The sequence below is a fragment of the Lissotriton helveticus genome, chromosome 5_1 (genome assembly GCF_964261635.1).
Source record: "Lissotriton helveticus chromosome 5_1, aLisHel1.1, whole genome shotgun sequence".
Classification (NCBI taxonomy): domain Eukaryota; kingdom Metazoa; phylum Chordata; class Amphibia; order Caudata; family Salamandridae; genus Lissotriton; species Lissotriton helveticus.
In genome coordinates, this window is record NC_136065.1 from 1,830,761,752 (window position 1) to 1,830,781,668 (window position 19,917).

A 19,917-nucleotide genomic window follows, 5' to 3' on the forward strand; every position below is an offset into this window, starting at 1 on the left:
AAACTGTGATTGAGTGCAATATAAACTGAGGCTGCTAACCTGCAAGTAGAGATCTGCCTAATTGTAACACAAACCGAGGTTTCTTCAGCGAAACTGTGAGAAACAATTGTCAAGATAGGGGTGGAAGTGTGGCTAGAGTCATACCTTTAAGGCCTTACATTAGTGCAGGACCATCATTGGTTGCTAAAGGTTGACTTTGAACAATGCCGCAAAGGTAGTTCGACCAGCCAAGGGCTCACGGTCAAACTCCGAGTAGGATGATCAATGAAGACGTCAGAATGCCCACACTTTTCAGGCGTGATGATGCAACTTTGTCCAGGTCTCTAGAATGGAGCTCAGTAGCAGCTGCTACGGGGCAGAAGTGGTGGGGTAGAGGATGGGGGTTAAAAATCAGGAAAATGAAAAAGAGAAAAATCCACTTCCCTCCTGGCTGCTGCCTCTCCATCTTCTTTGGTTGACGCAGGAAACAGGAACCACACAGGGTTCCCATAGCCAATCATGACGCTTCTGTCACCAGCATGACAGCGGCTTTGAGATTGGACTAAGCAGCCTGGTTCAGCACTCGGACAGGCAGCGGGAGGCTGTGGATGTTCTCTACCCGGCTTTGCAATAGGACCGGGTGGAGAAATGCTAAGTGTGCATGACGGTTTGGCAAGCCCAAGATGGCCGGCCAAGCTGTCATGCCCATTTAGAAAGTCCCCACCACCTCTCCCTGCTCTGTGGGCAGCCCAGCCCTGCCCCACCCCACCCGCACCTCAACAGAATCAGTCCGGAAAAAAAGAAAATGGAAATAACGTGGTGTTATTATAATTGTATTTTTCTGGTGGGGCGACACTCCTCTTCCTTAGTGGAGGAGCCGCCGCTGATGGGGCTCATAACTTAACAGTAGTATATCTGGCAGAGTTTTACCATTGCTAGCTAGACTGGGTGGACTGTTATTCCACAGCACTGAGTGCACTGTGGGAGTGTGCTGGGTCAGCTCCAACTGACCATGGCACTCTCAGACCTCCATGAAGCAAAGGTCTCCCAATAACCCGATGGGCAGTGAGGAGGCGGTTCGTCTTAGCACTGATTTACGCAGAGTTCTGGCCATCAAGCAAACAGGTCCTCTCTTTTTGCCGAGTTTTAACACTCCAAGATAGCACCAGTTTGAGCGATGCTGTTGCAACTTTATAGGGAGATTTGGCTATCTCTCAGTTACACATTCAAGCACTTTCGTGACTAACAGTCTGTTACTACACTATGGCAGACCCCAGAAGATTGAGCGAGGTCATTTGGTAATCTCGCCATGGTCCTGGTGTTCCTCTCGTGGCGGATGCTGCCGTCCTCACAGAGCTAGAGAGCCGGCAGGGTCTGAGGGTACTCTTCCAAGGGAGGGTTCATCCTTGGCCAACCATGGGCCTAACAGGCTACGCTGACGAGGGTGCAGGAGATGGCCCATTCACTACAGTTGTCCATTCTCGGGTGATGTGCTGTTGTAATTATCCTTATGTAAGGGTACAGGCCGTTACACAGAATAGATACTTGCCAGCTGAGTTGCTATCCATTCAGTAACCAGGCAATGTTTTGCCTGCCTTTTGGATACAAGGCAACTGAATACATACACAGAGAACAGTGCAAAATGCACTTTTTGTAAACACATTAACATTCACGTTTACAGAATAATTGTGAAAACATTTCAAATATAGTCATTTGTCTCATATCCATCTCCATTTAGCAGAACAAATAGAGCATATTGGGCACTACTCAATGCAGTCTGTGTAATGTATGAGTTTGCATTGGGTTTAGATTTTCTCGGACAGCAAGGGTGCAGCATTGCATTGCCACAGTGCTTTGCAGTCATTTTGTCGTCACTGCATAAGGTTTGAGATCAATGTGGGCGAATACTTTTGCTTTTACAATGTCAAGGAAAATTACCCAGTGAGTATTTGACTTTTGAGTAATCCACAATAATATAATATAGAAATGAGTTTGGTACTCAGGATCACTGTAACTTATGGATGTCTGATTTAGTGCATAAAGTGAGATCATGGGTTCTGCAATGACAGTGAAAAATAACTGGAGACACAGCATTTTCAGCTACTATGTGCCACACATGCAGTGGGGTCTGTTGCAAAGTAACATGCATGTGTATGTATGTGCATGTATTTAACTGGCACTCAACGGGCTGAGAGCAACAGAGCAAGGTGCATTGAGGCCCCTGGAAGCGGGACCTGGAAGGGGAGTCTATTCAGAATAAAAATGGGAGAAAGATCTCCTATTGGATGGGGTGATGTTGCCCTGCAATATTTGATTGAACATTCCTTGTGGAGATGTGTCTGTAGGTCTTTTATGAACTGCAGGAGTGATGGGGAAAGGCTGAACTCTGGTGGTGCAATGCAGTTCCATACAGTGGGCGTGTAGATGGAGAAGGCTTTTTTCCATCTTTGCTTTTTTGCAGTTCTTCCTTTCCAGCTTGGTGATACCATGGATTCTTGTAATACTTTGACCCCCTTGAGATGTTTCTCCTAACTGAGCTTAAGGTGGAAACCTGTGATGCTCTTTCAGGGTCTGCAATTAGTGGTTACATTTCTTGAGCCCCCTTTTTTTTGTTTACTTTATTTTTTTTAATGACCCGTTTTATTGAGTTTTGCATAAGATAGAAAACGTACAACATGTGAACAACACATTTTAAGCGCTTTACCCTCGGCCCTCCCACAACGCCCCACCCTGTTTATATTTACAGATATGTGCATCTTGTCTAGATTGCAGCCCCAGGCCAGTGTAAGCCTGGATTTCAGCATCCAAGCCTGTGAAGTTAGACAGTCTGTTCACAATGCTGATGCCTAGGTGTTCTGCCCATGCACCCCATATTTTTGTGTGTTCCATAGGGCACCCTCTGGCCTCGTAGACTAGCTGCTCTCTGATCATGCTCTAGTCATTGCTTCTTTTCCTCTCCGTGAGTGAAGGTGGTGCCTCCACCACCCAGTGTCGCGTGATTTCTCGTTTTGCCACCGTGACGCCCACCCAGAGCAGCGCTGGTCTGTAACGAGTCATGTCAAGATTAGGGTGGGTTTGGGGTCTCGTTGTGTCTCTTGACACAGTGTATGATCTAAGCAGGATAAAACTCGCTTCCAGTATGGGCGCAGTTTTGTGCATCTCCATGTAGTATGTAGAAAGTCGCCCACTTATGTCTTACATCAGAGGCACTGGGGGTAGGCGATCCCTCCCATTTGTTTTAGTTGATGCCGTGTGATGTAGGTCCTATGTGTGTATTTAACTGAATAAGATGAAAGCTTGTTGCTATTGCTGCATGTGGCAAACACACCCCACCTTCCGTCCAGTCTTCGTCATCCAGAGTGCCCATGCCTCGTTCCCGAGCCGTCCACTGCGCTGCTAAATTGTCAGGTGTATTGTGTATCATCGAGCAATACGTTTGGGAAATCTTATGGTCCCCTAGTTCTCCGAGGAGCAGCTTGGCCTCAAAGGGGTTGAATTCGAGGCCAACCTTTAATTCTGTGATATATGGCGTGAGGGCGTGTCTCAAATGCAATAATGGAGGAATTGGCTGCAATGTAGTGCATATTCATCTCGTAAAGTCTGATATGATTTGTGTGTTATGCTGTCCATCAGGTCCCCCAAAGTGGAGATTCCAATGATGTCCCATTTATGAAAACCTTCTAGAGACTCCACTTGAGGTAGCGCAGTTCCCTTCCACAGTGGCGTCTTCCTGGTGAGTCTTTTGTCAGAGCCTATGGTTTTGATAGCGAATCTCCAAGTTTGGAGAACTACCACTGTTGCAGGCAGGAGCATCAGTGGAACTTTCCTTCCATAAAGTGAGTGCTGTATTGATGTGCCTTGGAAAGTGCATTTCTCAAAAGCATAAGCTGGATCTCCCCGAGTGTCATACCACCACTTATTAACAACTACCAGCTGAGAGGCTCTGTACTATGTTTCTGTATCTGCAGTCGCTATGCCCTCATCGTACATGGACTTAAAACATTTTGCGAGTGCTATGCAGGGTGCGCCCTGATTCCATAAGAACAATGGATTTAACCCAGATCTCTTGACTGGGGGTGAATGTTTTGATTTGTTCTGCATTCAGTCCAACATTTGTGGGCCTTTTGCTTTCTCGCCCTAAGTGCACCGGGTATTCCCAGACCTGGGTCCCAGGCTCACTATGCCACTGGATTCAAGCTAGCCAGGCTGATGAGGGGTGAAACCCCGAAACCGGTCCTAGGATGCTTGTTTCTGGTCAAGGGAGGACCTGGCTTGGCAGTTCGGGCTGAACTGTTCCCATGAGGAGCAGGCTCAAGACTGATTTGCATATGGCCAGGTCTAAACTGGGGTGGCATGGTGAGCAAAAGAATGATGGATTTAACCCAGATCTCTTGACTAAGGGGGAATGTTTTGATTTCTAATGCATTCCGTCTATCATTTGTATGTCAGTCAGTCAGTCAGTCAAAAAAACTTTATTCGGTTAATTAAAACCATAAAAGCAGTACATAATACATAAAATAAAATTAAACAGATCACTTAACAAGTGTAAAAAATTGATTGCTACTCCTTCTAAGAACAAAATGTTAAAAACATTCTTGCCAAAGATTATACAAAGAGTCAGATTTGATGATTAAGTGGTGCGGCAGCTCTTAGTTTATTCAGTCTGGCGGCTGCTACTAAAAAACAGGCTACACCATATGCCACCGGCACCGAATTCAACATCTGGAGGTATAATAATGCTGGGCGTACCTGGACAAAATTCAAAGGTTTCAAGATAGGAACAAGAATTTTTTTCCGCGGCGCCAGGTAGTGCTCACAGAACATGACCAGGTGCAGGGTGTCCTGTGTTGAAAAACAGTCACATGTACAAGGGGGAAGATTGTCAGGGGTACCCCATACTGTATACGAGCCCAGGATAAGATGGATCGAGTTAAATCTAAACCTTGTGAGCAAGAAGCGATGGTAAGGCTTTGTAACATATTTTAAATAAGGTTCCATAGCTGTAGTTGTGGAAAGTTGAAAAAGTAATCTCACCGTGGGTTTACTAAGTTGAGCCGTTTCTCTTTCACATTCCAACAAGGTCCGAAAATGCTGCTTCACCCACTTTACAGCCTCTTTTTTAAGATTATGTGGTAGAGAGTACATTTCCGGACGCCCTAGCCTCGCACATGCCGCTCTAACATGTGCCAGCCATGGTATAGTGTGAGCTTTGTCCAGAGATATACAATCTTTAAGGATGCAGTGATTCAGGCTGATTTCCTCATTAGTCCAGGTTTTAATCCAGCAAAGCACTGGGGACATTTTTAGAAGATCAGAGACATATCCCATGCCTAATTCATTATGTATTGAGTGTGTGGGAGAAGATTTCGGAAGTGTCAGGAGGGCCCGTATAAAATTGTTTTCAGCGATTTGTATGCCTGGAGTTGGGACATAACCCCAAATGTCTGCCCCATAGGATGCGATTGCCACACATTTAGCTCTATAAATCCTGGTCATTGCTTCCATAGGTTTCGAGCCCAATCTTTTGGAGAAGCTCAAAAGTGCTGTGGTAGATCTAATAACACCATTTTCCTTAAGTTTCATTTGTGGCTTCCATGTTCCTTTCTCGTCAAAGGTGACGCCCAGGTAACAAAAGGAAGGCACCCTCGAAATTGGTGAATTGTTAGTGCTGAAGGATCTGATCTTCATATTTTTCTTTCGAGTGCCTACGACCATAACATGGGATTTGGCAGTATTAACTTTTAGGTCGAGGGCTTTCATGAAGAGGCCGAAATGGTCCAAAAGTCTTTGCAAACCTATGCCAGTCCGCGCTATAAGAACAGCGTCATCCGCGTATAGGAGGACCGGGATAGGTAGTCCCCCCATACGCGGGATGTCCGGGGTGGCTGGGTTCAAAGATTTTCCCAAGGCATTGATGGACAGAGTAAAGAGGAGAGGGGCCAGGATGCACCCTTGTCTGACCCCTCTCCCTGATCTAAACTTTGCTGTACACCTTCCATCCCTCGTTGCCCTAACGGACGCAGACAAATTTAAGTGAAGGTCGTGCAAAAAGCTAACCAAGGTAGTATCCAAACCCAAATTACGTAAGATAAACCATAATTTTGAACGATTGACCAAATCAAAAGCGGAAGATAAATCCATAAACCCCAAATAGAGAAGCCCCCCCTTCACCACAGTATATTTACTAATGATTAGGTGAAGGTTCAAGCATTGGTCGATTGTCCCTCTATGTGCCCTGAAGCCGTACTGCAAATCTGAAAGGATCCCGCTCTCCTCCAGCCAATCCCCCAGTCTGTGCAAGATGACTCTGCCTAAGATCTTAACGGCAGAGTCCAACAGGGAGATAGGTCTGTAACAGGCTGGGTCCGCCCTATTCCCTTTCTTAAATATAGGCACAATTATGGAGGTGGACCAAGAGAGTGGGAAGCCAGCTGTGGGAATCGCATTAAAGACGTTTGTTAAAATCTTTGACCAAAATTGTGGGTACTGTATGTAGAGATCTGCGGGCACCCCATCGGGCCCTGGGGCCTTGTGTTTGCTGGTATCTCTGATCGCCCTTTCGACTTCCATGGTGTTGAAGACCATGACCAAGTTGGAGTGGTCATGGGTATTAGCAGGTGAGGCAAGGACTGTAGAATCATAGATTTTGCCAAAATGGTCTAGCCATCTATTGTCCACTATGACACAGACTAAATCCGATGTCTCGCTATCAGAAAAAAAGGGCTGATTTACAATGGCCCAAAACTTTTTACTGTCTCTCAGGACATCCACAGATAAAAGGCTATTCCAGGCTTCTTCCTTGATTTGGGTTTTACGCATATGGATTACAGTTTTATATTCCTTCCTTAGCTTGGCCACTATTAACCTGTCTCTGGGTTTTTGTTTAATGGCTTTCATCAGGGCACTATGTATCCTTGAGCATTCCTTATTGAACCATTTATGAGTCTTTGTTTTCCCTTGGCCAACTGACCTTCTTTCCAAGTTCTTACTGATCCTTGTACAGATCTCCTCATATGCAGCCAAGACCTTGGGGCCCTCGGCAGTTGGGTCCAAACAAACTGCCATATTGGCCTCGGACTCTTGGGCTAGTGAATGAAAGAATTCATCTGGGACGATCATCTCCCATTTTAGACGCCTACCCTGGTCTTTAGACTTCAGATCCTTTGAGGCTGTCACGCTTAGTGGACTGCCAGTACGAAAGCAGTTTAGGTCCAAGGTCAGGAGGACAGGATGATGATCACTTGAGATAAGATCTACCACACTATATTCACGTGCCTTTGCCAGGGCCCCATTTGAAACAAAAATATAATCTATAACAGTGTTGGCATCTCTCCCAACAAAGGTTGGGGCTCTAGGCTCACTAATGGCTTGGGGAAATTCGTAGAGGTTTAGGTTAGCCAAAAGTGACTCCAGGTACTCGCCTTCGATTGTATGCTCAAAATGAGGAATGGCTTCAGATGGTATGCCCCCATATCTATCGTTAAAACACCCTCCCTCACAAGGATGAATGTTAAAATCCCCCAGAATAACCAGTTCTGGGAGAGTAGTGCAATCAAGCCTATAGTCTGACAAAAAATTTAACAAGGAAATCAGATGTTCATTTACAGTGGCGGACTCCTTTGAATTATAAAAATTAATCAACAAGAAAGTCTTTGAGTTAGGGAGGGTCCACTCCACCGCAAGCGTGTTTGTTAATGTGATATCTAATTTTTTAAAAACCCCTGCTAGATCCAGAGAACACAATGTGAGCAAACCACCCTTTGCTCTCCCTCTTACACCTGGTACTGCCGGAATGGAGAAGCTGCAGAAACCATCCAGAGAGAAACCAGGTGTGCTATCCCACGTTTCTTGTAAACCTAGGATGTGATGTTGTTTAATAAATCTTTGCCATGTTGGATCTAAAGCCTTTGCATTCAATCCCGCCACATTCCAGGTAAGGACTTTACAGAGTGCCAAGTCTGTATCAGGGGCAATCAATGCACCCACGCCCCGAATCTCACTCATCGTCGGGCTAATTCCGGGTGTGGGGGATGAATTAACTATGACCAGGTCCGCTATGGCAACATCCTTGCGAGGACAGGTTGGACTAGCACATACGCTCCGTTCCCCTGGCGAGCCCTGAGTATGTCAGTCCACCCAATCTGTAGTTGACAGACAATCAAAACGATTTGCTATAGGGAAATGCAAAAGATTAGATGGATCATTTAGCGGCTGCTGGTAGTAAAAAGGCTGGGTGAGATGGGAACCATGAAAGGGGCCACCTTGACGTGGTCTACCTCCTCTAGTCCCCACCAAATTCCATCCTCCATCCCAGCCCACCTCCCTAACAGGGGGTTGTATGTCCCAGGGGGAGTTAAACCTCTGTCTAGGAATGCGATCGTGTGACCCTTTAAGCCAGCTCCAACGATTGTCCGATTGATTATGGGGAAGATAAAAATACGAAAGAGGTCTGGCGGTCACCGTACTCGCCTGATATCTTGGGGCCCTGCTGTTACAGATAAAATCTACCACCTCCGAGTTCTCGAAAGTAACCACCACGCAATCCCCTTGCAAGTTTTTTCTGTTGTCTCCTACCCAGGGGGCCCTCTCTATCATTAAAATGTTAGAGGGTATGTTTGGTGGAAGGGGATAATTATTCGCTAGCCAGTGGCGGACTTTGTTTTTGAGAGCCTGATATGATTCTCCTTCTGGCGAACGAATTTCAGTAACTCCAGTCAGGATAACCACATAGGGCGCAGCATCCGGGGGGAGATGAATATTTCTGCGCACCATATCCTTAGCCTTATCCTGTGTATCAAGTTTGTGGGCCTGAGGTAGAACATCACTGGGTGTAGACTGGGAGGTTATATTGTTTTTAGAAGAGCTCAGTGTGGTAACTGTTTTCTTAATTTGCTCTACAACAGGGGGTTTAGATTTTGAGCCTGCCTGGTTTAAGGTGTTGCTGGGTGTCTTCGGCCTCGAATCATTTGTCTCCGGCATTTTATTGACTACCGCTGGGGTCTTTGCGGGTTTTGGTAAATTAATAGCCTGGGTGGGTTTATTATTTAGAGTGAAGCTAGGGGCACTTATGTCCTTATGTATATTTTTTAGGACCGTTTCCAAGCAGCGTAATCTTACCTCTATAGGTTCCAATAAAGCTTTAAGCATATTAAGGATTACTGTATTGTTTGTGCTTGGACCTGTCTCCTCCTGTGGTGATGTTATTATTGAATTACCTATAGGTCCACTAAGTTGCAGAATTTCTTCCAAACTTTGGTCAATTATGGTATCGTCTGGGAGGCTCAGCAGTACACCTGGGTTGTTAGGAAGTGAGCCCTCTATGGGGATAGGTATTTCAGTGTTAAGAAGGCTAGGTGAAGTAATGGCCTTCTTCCCTATCGCAACAGTTGAAATATTAGTTTTGCGATTTTGTTTAGGGATTGCCCCTTCTATCCGGGCCCTTTCTTTTATATTGGCTGTAGAGATACTAATGTTTGTCTCACTACATTGCGTTCCACTCTCAATCAAAATGTTGAGGTTAGGTGAAGCCTCCAGGTCCTGAATAATATTTGAAACATCCAGGTCCCCGCCAGCTCCGGGATGATGTACTAAGACCTGTGCTTCTGGTCGGGAATCAGTTTTTGGGGTCTGAGCCTGGGCAATAAGGCCAAGGGAAGAACGCCTGGCCATGGCCAGGTCTTGAGAGACTCTCCTGTCCATAAGTATTATCCCCTCGTCCATAAGTGCATGTGTACGGGTGATGAAGTCGTCCAGAGGCCCTGTAAGCTTTTTAGCTCCTGCAGCAGCCATACTTCTCGTTTCACGGCAGGACATAACCCGTGTATTCAAGATGAATAAGAGACGAATTGAAGACTATAAGTGCACGACCTAGATTTCTGGCCCAGTCCGGTCTCCTCGGGCCTCTGAGGGCCACAGAGGGCCCGCCCTTTGCCCGGGCTTAGCCCCGGGCGCTCCCGCGCAGCGATGTGCGCCGCTTCTTATAGGCGTCAGTAAAAGGGCGGGGCGGTCAGGGAGAGCGGGCCAGGTGACTTGGCCTCGGGGTAGCCGGGACTCCTGGGAGAGCGAGTCCCGGTCCCAGCGCTCGCAGCCCTGTCTCTCACACACTCACCCAGCAGGGGCCAACAATTGGATGGGCAGCCTCGGCGAAGCGGGACCCGCAGGGAGCGGGTTCCGCAAGCTGCTGGTAAGTCCTTCCCTTCGACGGTGGCAAATCCTTCCTTTCACGAGAGGGCAGAAGTCAGTGTGGCGTCCCGGTTTGCTAAACAGGCGGAATCCTTTTCAGCTGTTCTGCTGGGCGGGGCGGTCAGGGAGAGCGGGCCAGGTGACTTGGCCTCGGGGTAGCCGGGACTCCTGGGAGAGCGAGTCCCGGTCCCAGCGCTCGCAGCCCTGTCTCTCACACACTCACCCAGCAGGGGCCAACAATTGGATGGGCAGCCTCGGCGAAGCGGGACCCGCAGGGAGCGGGTTCCGCAAGCTGCTGGTAAGTCCTTCCCTTCGACGGTGGCAAATCCTTCCTTTCACGAGAGGGCAGAAGTCAGTGTGGCGTCCCCATTTGTATGTCTTTTTCTGATTCCATAAGATGCCCCTAAACATACAGTGAACTTTCAGAAAGAAGGATTTAGGCAGCATGTAGGGATAGTTCTACAGCTGATACAAGAAAGTGGGAGAGTGACACCATTTTGAAAGTGGCTGATCTCTACATGAGAGATAATGAAAGCATGGACCAGGTTGTAATATCTGCTGCTAGTCTGTCTAGTAATGGTTAATATTTTTTGTCCAGGCAAGCATAGTGTCAGGTGTGCTATATACACCTAGATCTTTAAAACCTTGAAAAACTATTGGTGTGCCTGACACCTGTCGTACGTCTTGTGTATATGGAGAGACTGAGAAGATAGTCGATTTGCTCAGGTTGATGACTAGACCAGATGTTTCTCCAATTATCCAAAGGATCTGGAGTACCCAAGGTTCCGAGTTTTCCGGGTTTGCTAAAAAGATCCAAGTCACCATCTGCATAAAGAACAATTCAACCTGAGAGTCTGGGTCCCCACACAAACCCCTTCACCTGTGCGTCAATACAAAGCCATTCTGCTAATGGATCTATTGCATTAGTAAACAATAGGGAGATAATGGTCTTGCAACATGAACATATTTGGATGTCGCAGTACCCACCATAACATGTGCTGTCAGATCTGCGTATAAGAGTTTAACATAAGTAATGAATTTGGGCCCAAAGTTGATGTGTTGCAAAAGAAGGAATAAGAATGCCCAGCTGGCCGAGTCAAATGGTTACTCAATGTCCTCTAGCAATATTGCTGTAAGTCGGTGTAACCTGTCTGCTAGGGCACTGTGTAGTTGCCTAATCGTATGCTGAATGGCTCTTTTAGGCATAAGTCCTGCTTAGTCTGGATGAATCAATGCAGGGACCACTTTTAATAATCTATCTTCCAATGCCTTAGTTATGATCTTAACTTCTGTATTCAGAAGGGAGATGGGGCGGTAGGAGGAGCCTATATTTGGAGGCTTTCCTGGTTTGGGGAATACCACTATCATAGTCCTATGTAATTATAGGGGAATTTTGCCGTGTTTGGTCGCTGTGTTGATGACACTTAACAAGGGTTCATTGCATTTATGTGTGAATGGCTTACAAAATTCACTAGGGAATCCGTTAGGACCAGGTGTATTACCGGACTGAAGTCAGCTCAAGGCTGCACCCAGTTCTCTGCCCATCAGAGTGATTGTCTTTCCTAGTCAGAGAGTGCCCGAAGGTGTAAATCGGTTAAGAAGCTATGAATTAGTGTTATGGATAAAGTGTCTCTGCATGCATTTATACCCTTATAGTATTGTGCGAAGTGGTGGGCAATGGCAGTGTCTCAAATTATTCTCTGCCCAGTTATGGTATTAAGATATAGGATGAAGCAATGATGCATGATATTAGAACAGAGATAGTGTAACAGCTTGCTGGCCTTGTCTCTCTATTGGTAGATACTTGATTGTGATCCTAGCCAGACCATTTTGGCCTGGACCTAATATCCATGCTTGGAGGAAGGATAGGTGGTTTCAGAGACGATCTGCGTATATGTTTGTTGAGGCTTTGATATACATTCGAGTATCCTAATCATGCTAGTGATTATGGAAACCATGATAGGTTAGGACCAATGCTTCACATACATGGAGAAGATGACTTTGTAGAGGCTAGAGCCCTGAAGAATCTGCATGCCTGTGGTTAACCAAAGCAGAAACATGTGTTAAAGTTTCTGTATAGATTGGACAGAAGCAAGTGTACACACACCAACCACGTGAGAATGCAGCAGCCATGCTGAGCTGTAGTAAAGATGGTACATTGTAATTTGTGATGTACTGACAAACTTCAATTTCATATGTAATCTTTCTTTAGGTTTCGTCTATTTTTAACTCTTTCTTTTCTGACCCATGTTTAGTATTTTCCATCTTCTCATTTTTCTTTCTGCTCTCTCTGTTTTCTCACTTCTTCTATAGATGGCTTTTCAATTTCCTGTTCTCCTCATCTACACATTTCTGCTGCTATGCTTTCTCCCTCTGACCTTTCCTCTTCTTTCTCTTCCTCTCTCTCTGCAGCAATGCAGCAGGTCCTGGATAACCTTGGTGACCTTCCGAACTCGACAGGAGCTGCAGACCTGGACCTCATCTTCCTGAGAGGGATCATGGAGAGTCCTATTGTAAGATCGCTGGCTAAGGTACCATCTCAGGGGGTGGCTGGCAACCATTAAGCACACACATGCCGGGAGGTACATTCATCACTTCATCTATACGCCAACCCTAGGGCACATTAACCTCTACCTCTGGGCCCGTTAGCCCTCGTGTCTGTGGAAGGGACAGCAATTTCTTCCACTGAAGTCTTTGCCACATTGCCTGGGCAGATGGATTTTCTAGTTCCCTTTATAGACTCCTCTGAGAGCGAGGATGTCAAGCGTAGGTCCTTTTAGGGCTGGACCTGTGGAAGTTTTCATGATAACCACTAGCAAAGTAAATTCCAATTAATTTTACTCGATGGATATTTATCCTACAGGGATATCCTGAAAAACAGAGGTAGCATCATATATGCTGTAAGAATATCAAGCTCTATGGTAAAGGTGTCACCTATAGATAGTTGGGATAACTAGTTCCAGAAGTAAAGTACAGCCCCAGCAAGATTACACTGGAAGGAGTGATCAGCTAAGGAAACATCATTAAGCTGGAACTTCTTTTTTAAGAGCCAAGAGGAATATGGACTATATGAGAAAGAAAAGAAATGCATTGGGATAGGCACCAGTTGCTTTGAAAGTTGTTTGCAAACAGGATTAGTGACAAAGTGCACACCATATTCTACTAGTTTAAAGCAATACCTATTAAGACTATTTTCGATGATCTTGAAATTATCTTTCAATATATACATATATATTCTTTAACATTTACTAATCCACAATTTCCTTCAGTCAACAGTTAACTGTCACCAGTTAACCGATGGGTTGATTTTTGTATTATACAGATACTTATTTGTCGACCATGCTATATCAAATTGCACCAAAACAATTGTTAGTCGACAACATCCAGAGGAATTCAAGCTTGTAAAACCAGGAAATGCGGCAAGTAATCACGATCATTGATGCAGAGTAGGCGGGAGGGGAGAACACACCAGATGTGATAGTAGATGAACAATTTACCTTGGAAAATATTAAAGGTTTTAGGCATGTAAATGAGGGGTATACGAAATTTGTGAAATTTTCTTTTGAGTAAATATGTGAAATTTCTGGAAAATTATGTATAATTACACAAAATTAACAAATCTCGTTTAGCATTCTCTTAGTGCAAATTGCATCCGCGCATCAATTTTAGACTCCTTGACACATCTTGGGCTAAACAAATAGCACAAAAAACACATTTGTTGTGAACAACAGTTGCTTGTGTTTTGGGTGTTTTCATTACGCCTGCTCACACACGCTATAATATTGGCATGAACAGTGGTGTAATTATGTGGCATGGTGTAATGGCATAATTTGGGGAATTTAGAGGAAAAGAGTAATGTGAAACACCCAAAATTACACAAATTACGCAGGCATAATTTAAACTACATTCAGGCTTAATGTTAATAAAGGAAAATCATATTTCTATCAAGTACCATGCGAGAAACGTATGATTCCATGTACATGAAGAATTATCTAGAATGTTTAAGGCCTTATGTTATGAAGGAAACATTGAACTCATTGAGTTTGCGCTTTAGTTTTTCCCTTAATTGTGCCAAAAATAGCACTGAGGAACTATGTCTATGCATCGGAGAGTTTTAGGAAGTGCTATTGAAATATTGACCTCTAACAATATCACATCTACAATATGTGCCTACCACTCTATCCGAATATAAGTAGATGTTGAGTTAAAGATAGTAAATCAAATTTTCCCTAAATATACTTATCTTAACAGTATAGTGATAGTTAATATTGTGGCTGTACTTTTTGCAGGTGGATATTTTGACAGCAGTATTGTGACAAACAGCCTAATTAAGCAGACATGGTGGGTAATCGCCCCTTTGAGCCAGAGGTTTCCTGTGCTCAGCACTGGCACTTAATCATCAACACCAGCACTTTTTCGTGAGCACTAGTTAAGGACACATTAATTTATGGGGAGATTAAGTGATTTGCACAGAATCACAGGATGTTGAGCCGACGCTGAGACTCGAACATGGTTCCTGAGCGCCAAGGTCTGCAGCTCTTGCCATTACGCCACATTGTCACCCCACTTTCATAGTTAGCAGTTGGTTCTGTTTTAGGCGGTGCTAACAGGAGAAATGGGCTGGTGTAAGCTGCCTCCTGATGAGAGCCTCGGCACATATGTTTTTTTTTACAAAGTAACCACTGACCCATTGTACTGCAACATTTATATAGCGCTTACTACCCCTGTGTGAGGTGCTGTCGCACGCTACACTATGTAGGGTGTTTGGTTGAAGTTTGTTGCTTTTGTTATGAACCTGTGCGATAAGTGTTTCCATATTGTGTGTGACAACCAATGAAGTGCACCTATAGTGTTATGGGACTCAGCACTTGGCAGTATGATGGATGAGGAAGTGTGGGATATAGGTGTGCAGTTTATAGTTTTCAGTAGCTGCTTTCAGTAGCAGCTTTGAAGGTCCCTTTTTGGTATTTCTGATGTTTATAGTCCACTTAACTGAGTTGCCCATTCTGAGATATTTTGTTTAAAGGTTATGGTCCTGAGCAGGCATAGGTTAAAGGGAGAAGTGGAGGAGAGATTTGCTAGGGTGGACTGCTAGTCGGGACCTGCAATGTTGGACAAAATTAGAGTCCTCTGTTGGCCAGCAGTATGTGGTAGATCTCTTCAGCGATCCTGTTCCTGTTCAGTTGGTAATGGGTAGTTTTTTGCTGTGGACTGGATGTTGAGATGGATTTGACCCTTAGCAGTTTTGTCTTATGTGAATGTAAGAGTGTCCAGCAGTAAAAGGTCATTATTAAGCAAAGTGTATGAAATAAAATTGACAGTTCGACTTTTGAGTGTTATGGTATTAGTTTTAATGTGGGTTATATATTGTATTTTGATTTCATTAGATAGCATTATTGTCCCATACGAGGCACTGCTGTGCTTTTACGCTGGGAAGCACGCTACTCCAGGATTATTTTTTTGTGGTTATTGGGATTAGTCTTGTGCCCCACAGGGACCATTCCACGATTTAACTGCAGTTTTTTTATATGGTAGATTATTAGTAGGATTAGGTGTGATCTTTACTGGGAGAGGTGGGAATATTGGAATTTCATGCATTGGTTGGCGATAATAATAGATGAGCTATGGGTAAAGATTCATTATTGTTAGGTTGCAGGGTATGACTTTTAAAGGACAGGTTGTGATCTTTGAGGTGTGGGCAATTGCAGAGATAGAATAGTAAGGATTTAAGCAAACATCTGTGTGATTTTGAGTAGGCTGTACTCAGAGGGCAGAGGCATGCAGAGGATGGAAAGGAAGGAGAGAGTCATATGAAAGAAAAATGATTGTCGAGAGTTGGAGGTTTTAAGTCAGTCAGTTTTCATGCAGGATTTTTTCAGACAGCATGCAAACCTGTGGAAAGAAATAATATTATTTGCATGTGTTGCAATGTCATTGCAGGCCATGAGAACACCACTTTGCATTCACACACAGTGGAGAAGTGTGGCTCAATGGCTAGAGCGGCAGACCCTGATGCAGAGTTCTAGCCTGGGACCAGGGTTCAATTCCCCGCCTCGGTGGGTCTTGAGCTCAAAAATTCCACGGACCTGATAATTCTTGCCTCGGTGCCTATTCCAATCATGGAGTGCAACTCTGGGCAATAGCTTGCTTAATCTCCTCAACGGCCCCCACAACGCTAAGGATGCCTGGCCTCCACCTTGGGGGTGCCCAGGAGTGGACACCTCACAGGGAAAGCCAGGATGGGTTCCACAGCGGCATTCGTACAAGCGCCTTGAGACCCTTGCGGGTGAGTAGTGCGCTATACAAGTAGCAATTTACATTTACACCACAATTACCCATGTGTAAATGGCTTTAAAATAAATATGGTTTCATTTTCCCATAAAATCCAAGGGAAGGAAAACACAAAATAGATATTTTGGATGTTTGTGCTAGAAATGCACCTTACCTTTCCTTCTGATGTTCAGTTTGGGACGAAGGAGAACCGAGTTTCCTTTAGTGGATCTCTGTAAAGTAATGTTTCTCGGGGGAAGGGAGCACTGGAGCTGGGTCTAATCTGCAGGACCCACAACACAGGCACAATGAAATGTGAACCCTGCATCCGATTGTCATCCAGCCTTCCTGTAGCAGTAATCAAACACACAAAATGAAAGGCCCGGCCTAGAAAGGTCCTCCCCTGAGCAATAGAAACTATGGTCCCACTCTTCACACTTCCCATTTGCCAACTTGACAGGACATCAGCTCCCACCCTATACAAAGTCATAAACATAAAGGAACACGGCGTCTGATCTCAGCTTCCCTGCTTGAATGAATTGTGTGATCATATCTTTAATTTTAAGTATGTTAACTAGTCGACTACCAACATGATTTGCTGACTGAAATCCCAAACAGGACTCTCAACCCATACAAATCTACAAATTGCCGCACACTGCTTCTCATTTAAGGAAAATACTCTTCAGACAAGTGCCATGAATGCTAAAGCCAGTGTTGTAAACATGTTCAAACAGAGGTTCTCCTCGGCCCGCACATTAACATTGTTTCAGCACACCACGCAGCATATGTTGAATCAACCACATTTTACCACGAGCTGAAGATTTCTTGACACATTTTTGGAGGCCAGTGTGTTTTCCAGCATGTTTTGCAACAGGCGCCCCATATACCTATCAAAATCGAAAAGGACACTCTTTATAGACATCTCACTACGATCATTTCAGTTTTGTTGAATATTCTTTGGGCTACTCTCTGTGGCAAATGCCTCAAGTGCTTAATCGTCCAACTTTTCAAAAGTGTTGTTGACATTTTCTCATTCCTAGATAAAAACCCCTGACAAAACCATGGAAAAGGTTCTGAGTATACTTCAACGTGGTGATGTAACCGTAAAGAAGTACAATTGCCAAATTTGTTGGAGTATCGAATAGTTCTATCTTTGGTGCCCAGTTTCAGATCATAACTTCTTTCAAGTTTGGATGAAGTTCTCAGGCTCATAGCTTCCTTAGATCAAGAACAAACTGCAAACAATCCTTGGATTGTATGGATTTAATTCAAACATATGCAGGCATTTATGTATGTCTTATCAAAAGCATGCCAAGTAAGCTACAACTGGATTAAGGAATCAATCATTCAAGGAGGCGCTCTACAAATGTTTGCAAAACATGTAGATTGTCACATCATAGTCGAAGCCAGTAAAAGTTGTTTAGGAGCAGCGATTAAACTGATAAGTAGAGGCTAACAGAGACCATCTTATAGGTAGTTTGCTTGCCTATGAATGAAATGATTGATTGATTTATTATTATCCCAAATGGAAAGCTTTGAATCTTGTGTGTTAAGGCAAACAGACAATATATAATTTACAAAAACAAAGAATTGCCGATATTGTATATGGGCTGTTGATCATTTGGATCAGTTAGGCAATTTTACTTAAGCTTTGATCACAGTTTAAATGTCACCTCCAGAAATGGCCAAACAGCTAGGACTGGTAGAATGTGCACTATTTCGAGATAGGCTACATTCCTGGAAGCAAAAACATTAGAGCAGGCTTACCTAGGCCACCTACTGAGCCACAAAAAAAGAAACTTGACAGAGGGAGAGTTTGATTGCCTCTTTTCACGTACTTGGGGGTAACATAGATAATATAAGCAGTGTTTGACACAATGAATGGATGAGTGCTATCCAAGAAGATCAAATGAAGGAAAGAAGTACTAAAAGCTGTGATTAGTGGTTGGTGGAAGATTTAAAACCCTTTTAAAAGATATCCTACAAACTCTCTGTGGAGTTGCATTGCCCTTAGGGGAGAAAGGTTTGTTTTTTCATTATTGTCAGAGATCATATCACTGACATATTTCACCCGGCCTATTTAAGCATCATTGTTATGAAGCAGAAAATTTATCATCTAGACTATTTTCCCAGCATTGTTAAAAAAGTGCAATGGACATTAAGTACCTGAAACGAGTGGAACCATTGCAGGAAATATTGTACAATCAGAACATCACCTCTTATGACTGTGGAAGTACCTGAGAGATCATGGTTTAAATTAGCAATTAATTTCTAAGAGCCTGTTCAAGTATTACCCAGACAGTTATTTCATTTTAATGTCCTAATTGACTATTTCAGAGAAAGGGGCAAGAATACATTTGTAACCGAACTTGACAATCAATGGAACATAGATTTATTGACTGAGGTGTTTGCAAGAGAAGGCTTCCTGTTGGAAACTCACTCCAGCAACAGTTTCCAATTGACCTGTGATAGAATGTGGGATATAACATAAAAGAACCACTCTGCCATTCAGGGGTACAACAGATTTGTAGAAGAAATTACAAAGTTAGTCAACAAATAAACACTCATTGTTCAGAACTTTTGTGATCTTATAACATTACGCTACATATAACAATTCCACTGCGTACTTTCCTTTTATCTTGCTAAGATAGTTTAAAGCTGGTTCTGACACATGTCCTGCTTGGATATGTGATTCGATTGATAGCAAAAGCGATAGTGACCCTATGCAATGGAATGTTTCAAATAATACCAAAGCTAGTCAGTCTACAGCAAAAAGAATTAAGAGTTCACGAACCTGCATCTCTACACACATTTGCTGTGGGGTATATGGCAGTGGTCAACCATCCATGTCATGTAATGAAAGGGATGTTAACATTCCAGCTGTTGTGGCTGATGGTAAATGGTGGAATTAGTGTGCATTTAATACTCATTAGTAATAGTTTCCAAAGGGTCCAAAAGGATAATCTTCTCATTGTTCGAGGTGTTGTTCCCTTGTGGCATTCTGAATGAAATCTATGGTGTTCTGAACAATGTTTTATTTCCATTTTGAAAAGATTGTTTCTTCAATAACGTGTGGGGAATATTTCATGTGACTTTGAGGGACAATTTCAACGTATTTGAAAGGACAGATTCTTCTTCGTTTGAAGAAATGGCATAGGGGGGTAACTAACATCCTGCGTGCTAAATACATCCGGGTGCGATGCCTTAATTAGGCAAGGGTGACCCTCACTGATTTTCCCTGCCCAGGTGCCCAGGTACAATGCTCCCCCATGCAGAGAGAAAACTCCCTGTGATGGGGGCTACCGTTTCTTTGTTTTACTGAAACAAACTTCCATTTTAGGCAGATCCAGACTGGCCAGTCTGCCCCCTGACATTTCCTCGGTAGACTGCAGGCTTGAGGTTGCGTTCCAAGTTGGATGCTGTGCCGTGACTCAGACTTTAAAGTCCTATGATCCTGTTCTAGTCACATCCTTCTGCAGTGTGAGG

General features: G+C 44.1%; 1 protein-coding gene across 2 annotated transcripts in view; it reads left to right on the top strand.

The window, feature by feature from the left end:
• MPP2 (MAGUK p55 scaffold protein 2) overlaps positions 1-19,917 on the top strand; it is a 436,959-nt gene that overhangs the window by 158,843 nt on the left and 258,199 nt on the right. For both annotated transcript variants that reach the window (XM_078645234.1, XM_078645233.1), the window contains one exon: positions 12,574-12,674. In XM_078645234.1, coding sequence (XP_078501360.1) covers positions 12,574-12,674 — 101 coding nt within the window. The remainder of the gene's footprint in view (positions 1-12,573; positions 12,675-19,917) is intronic.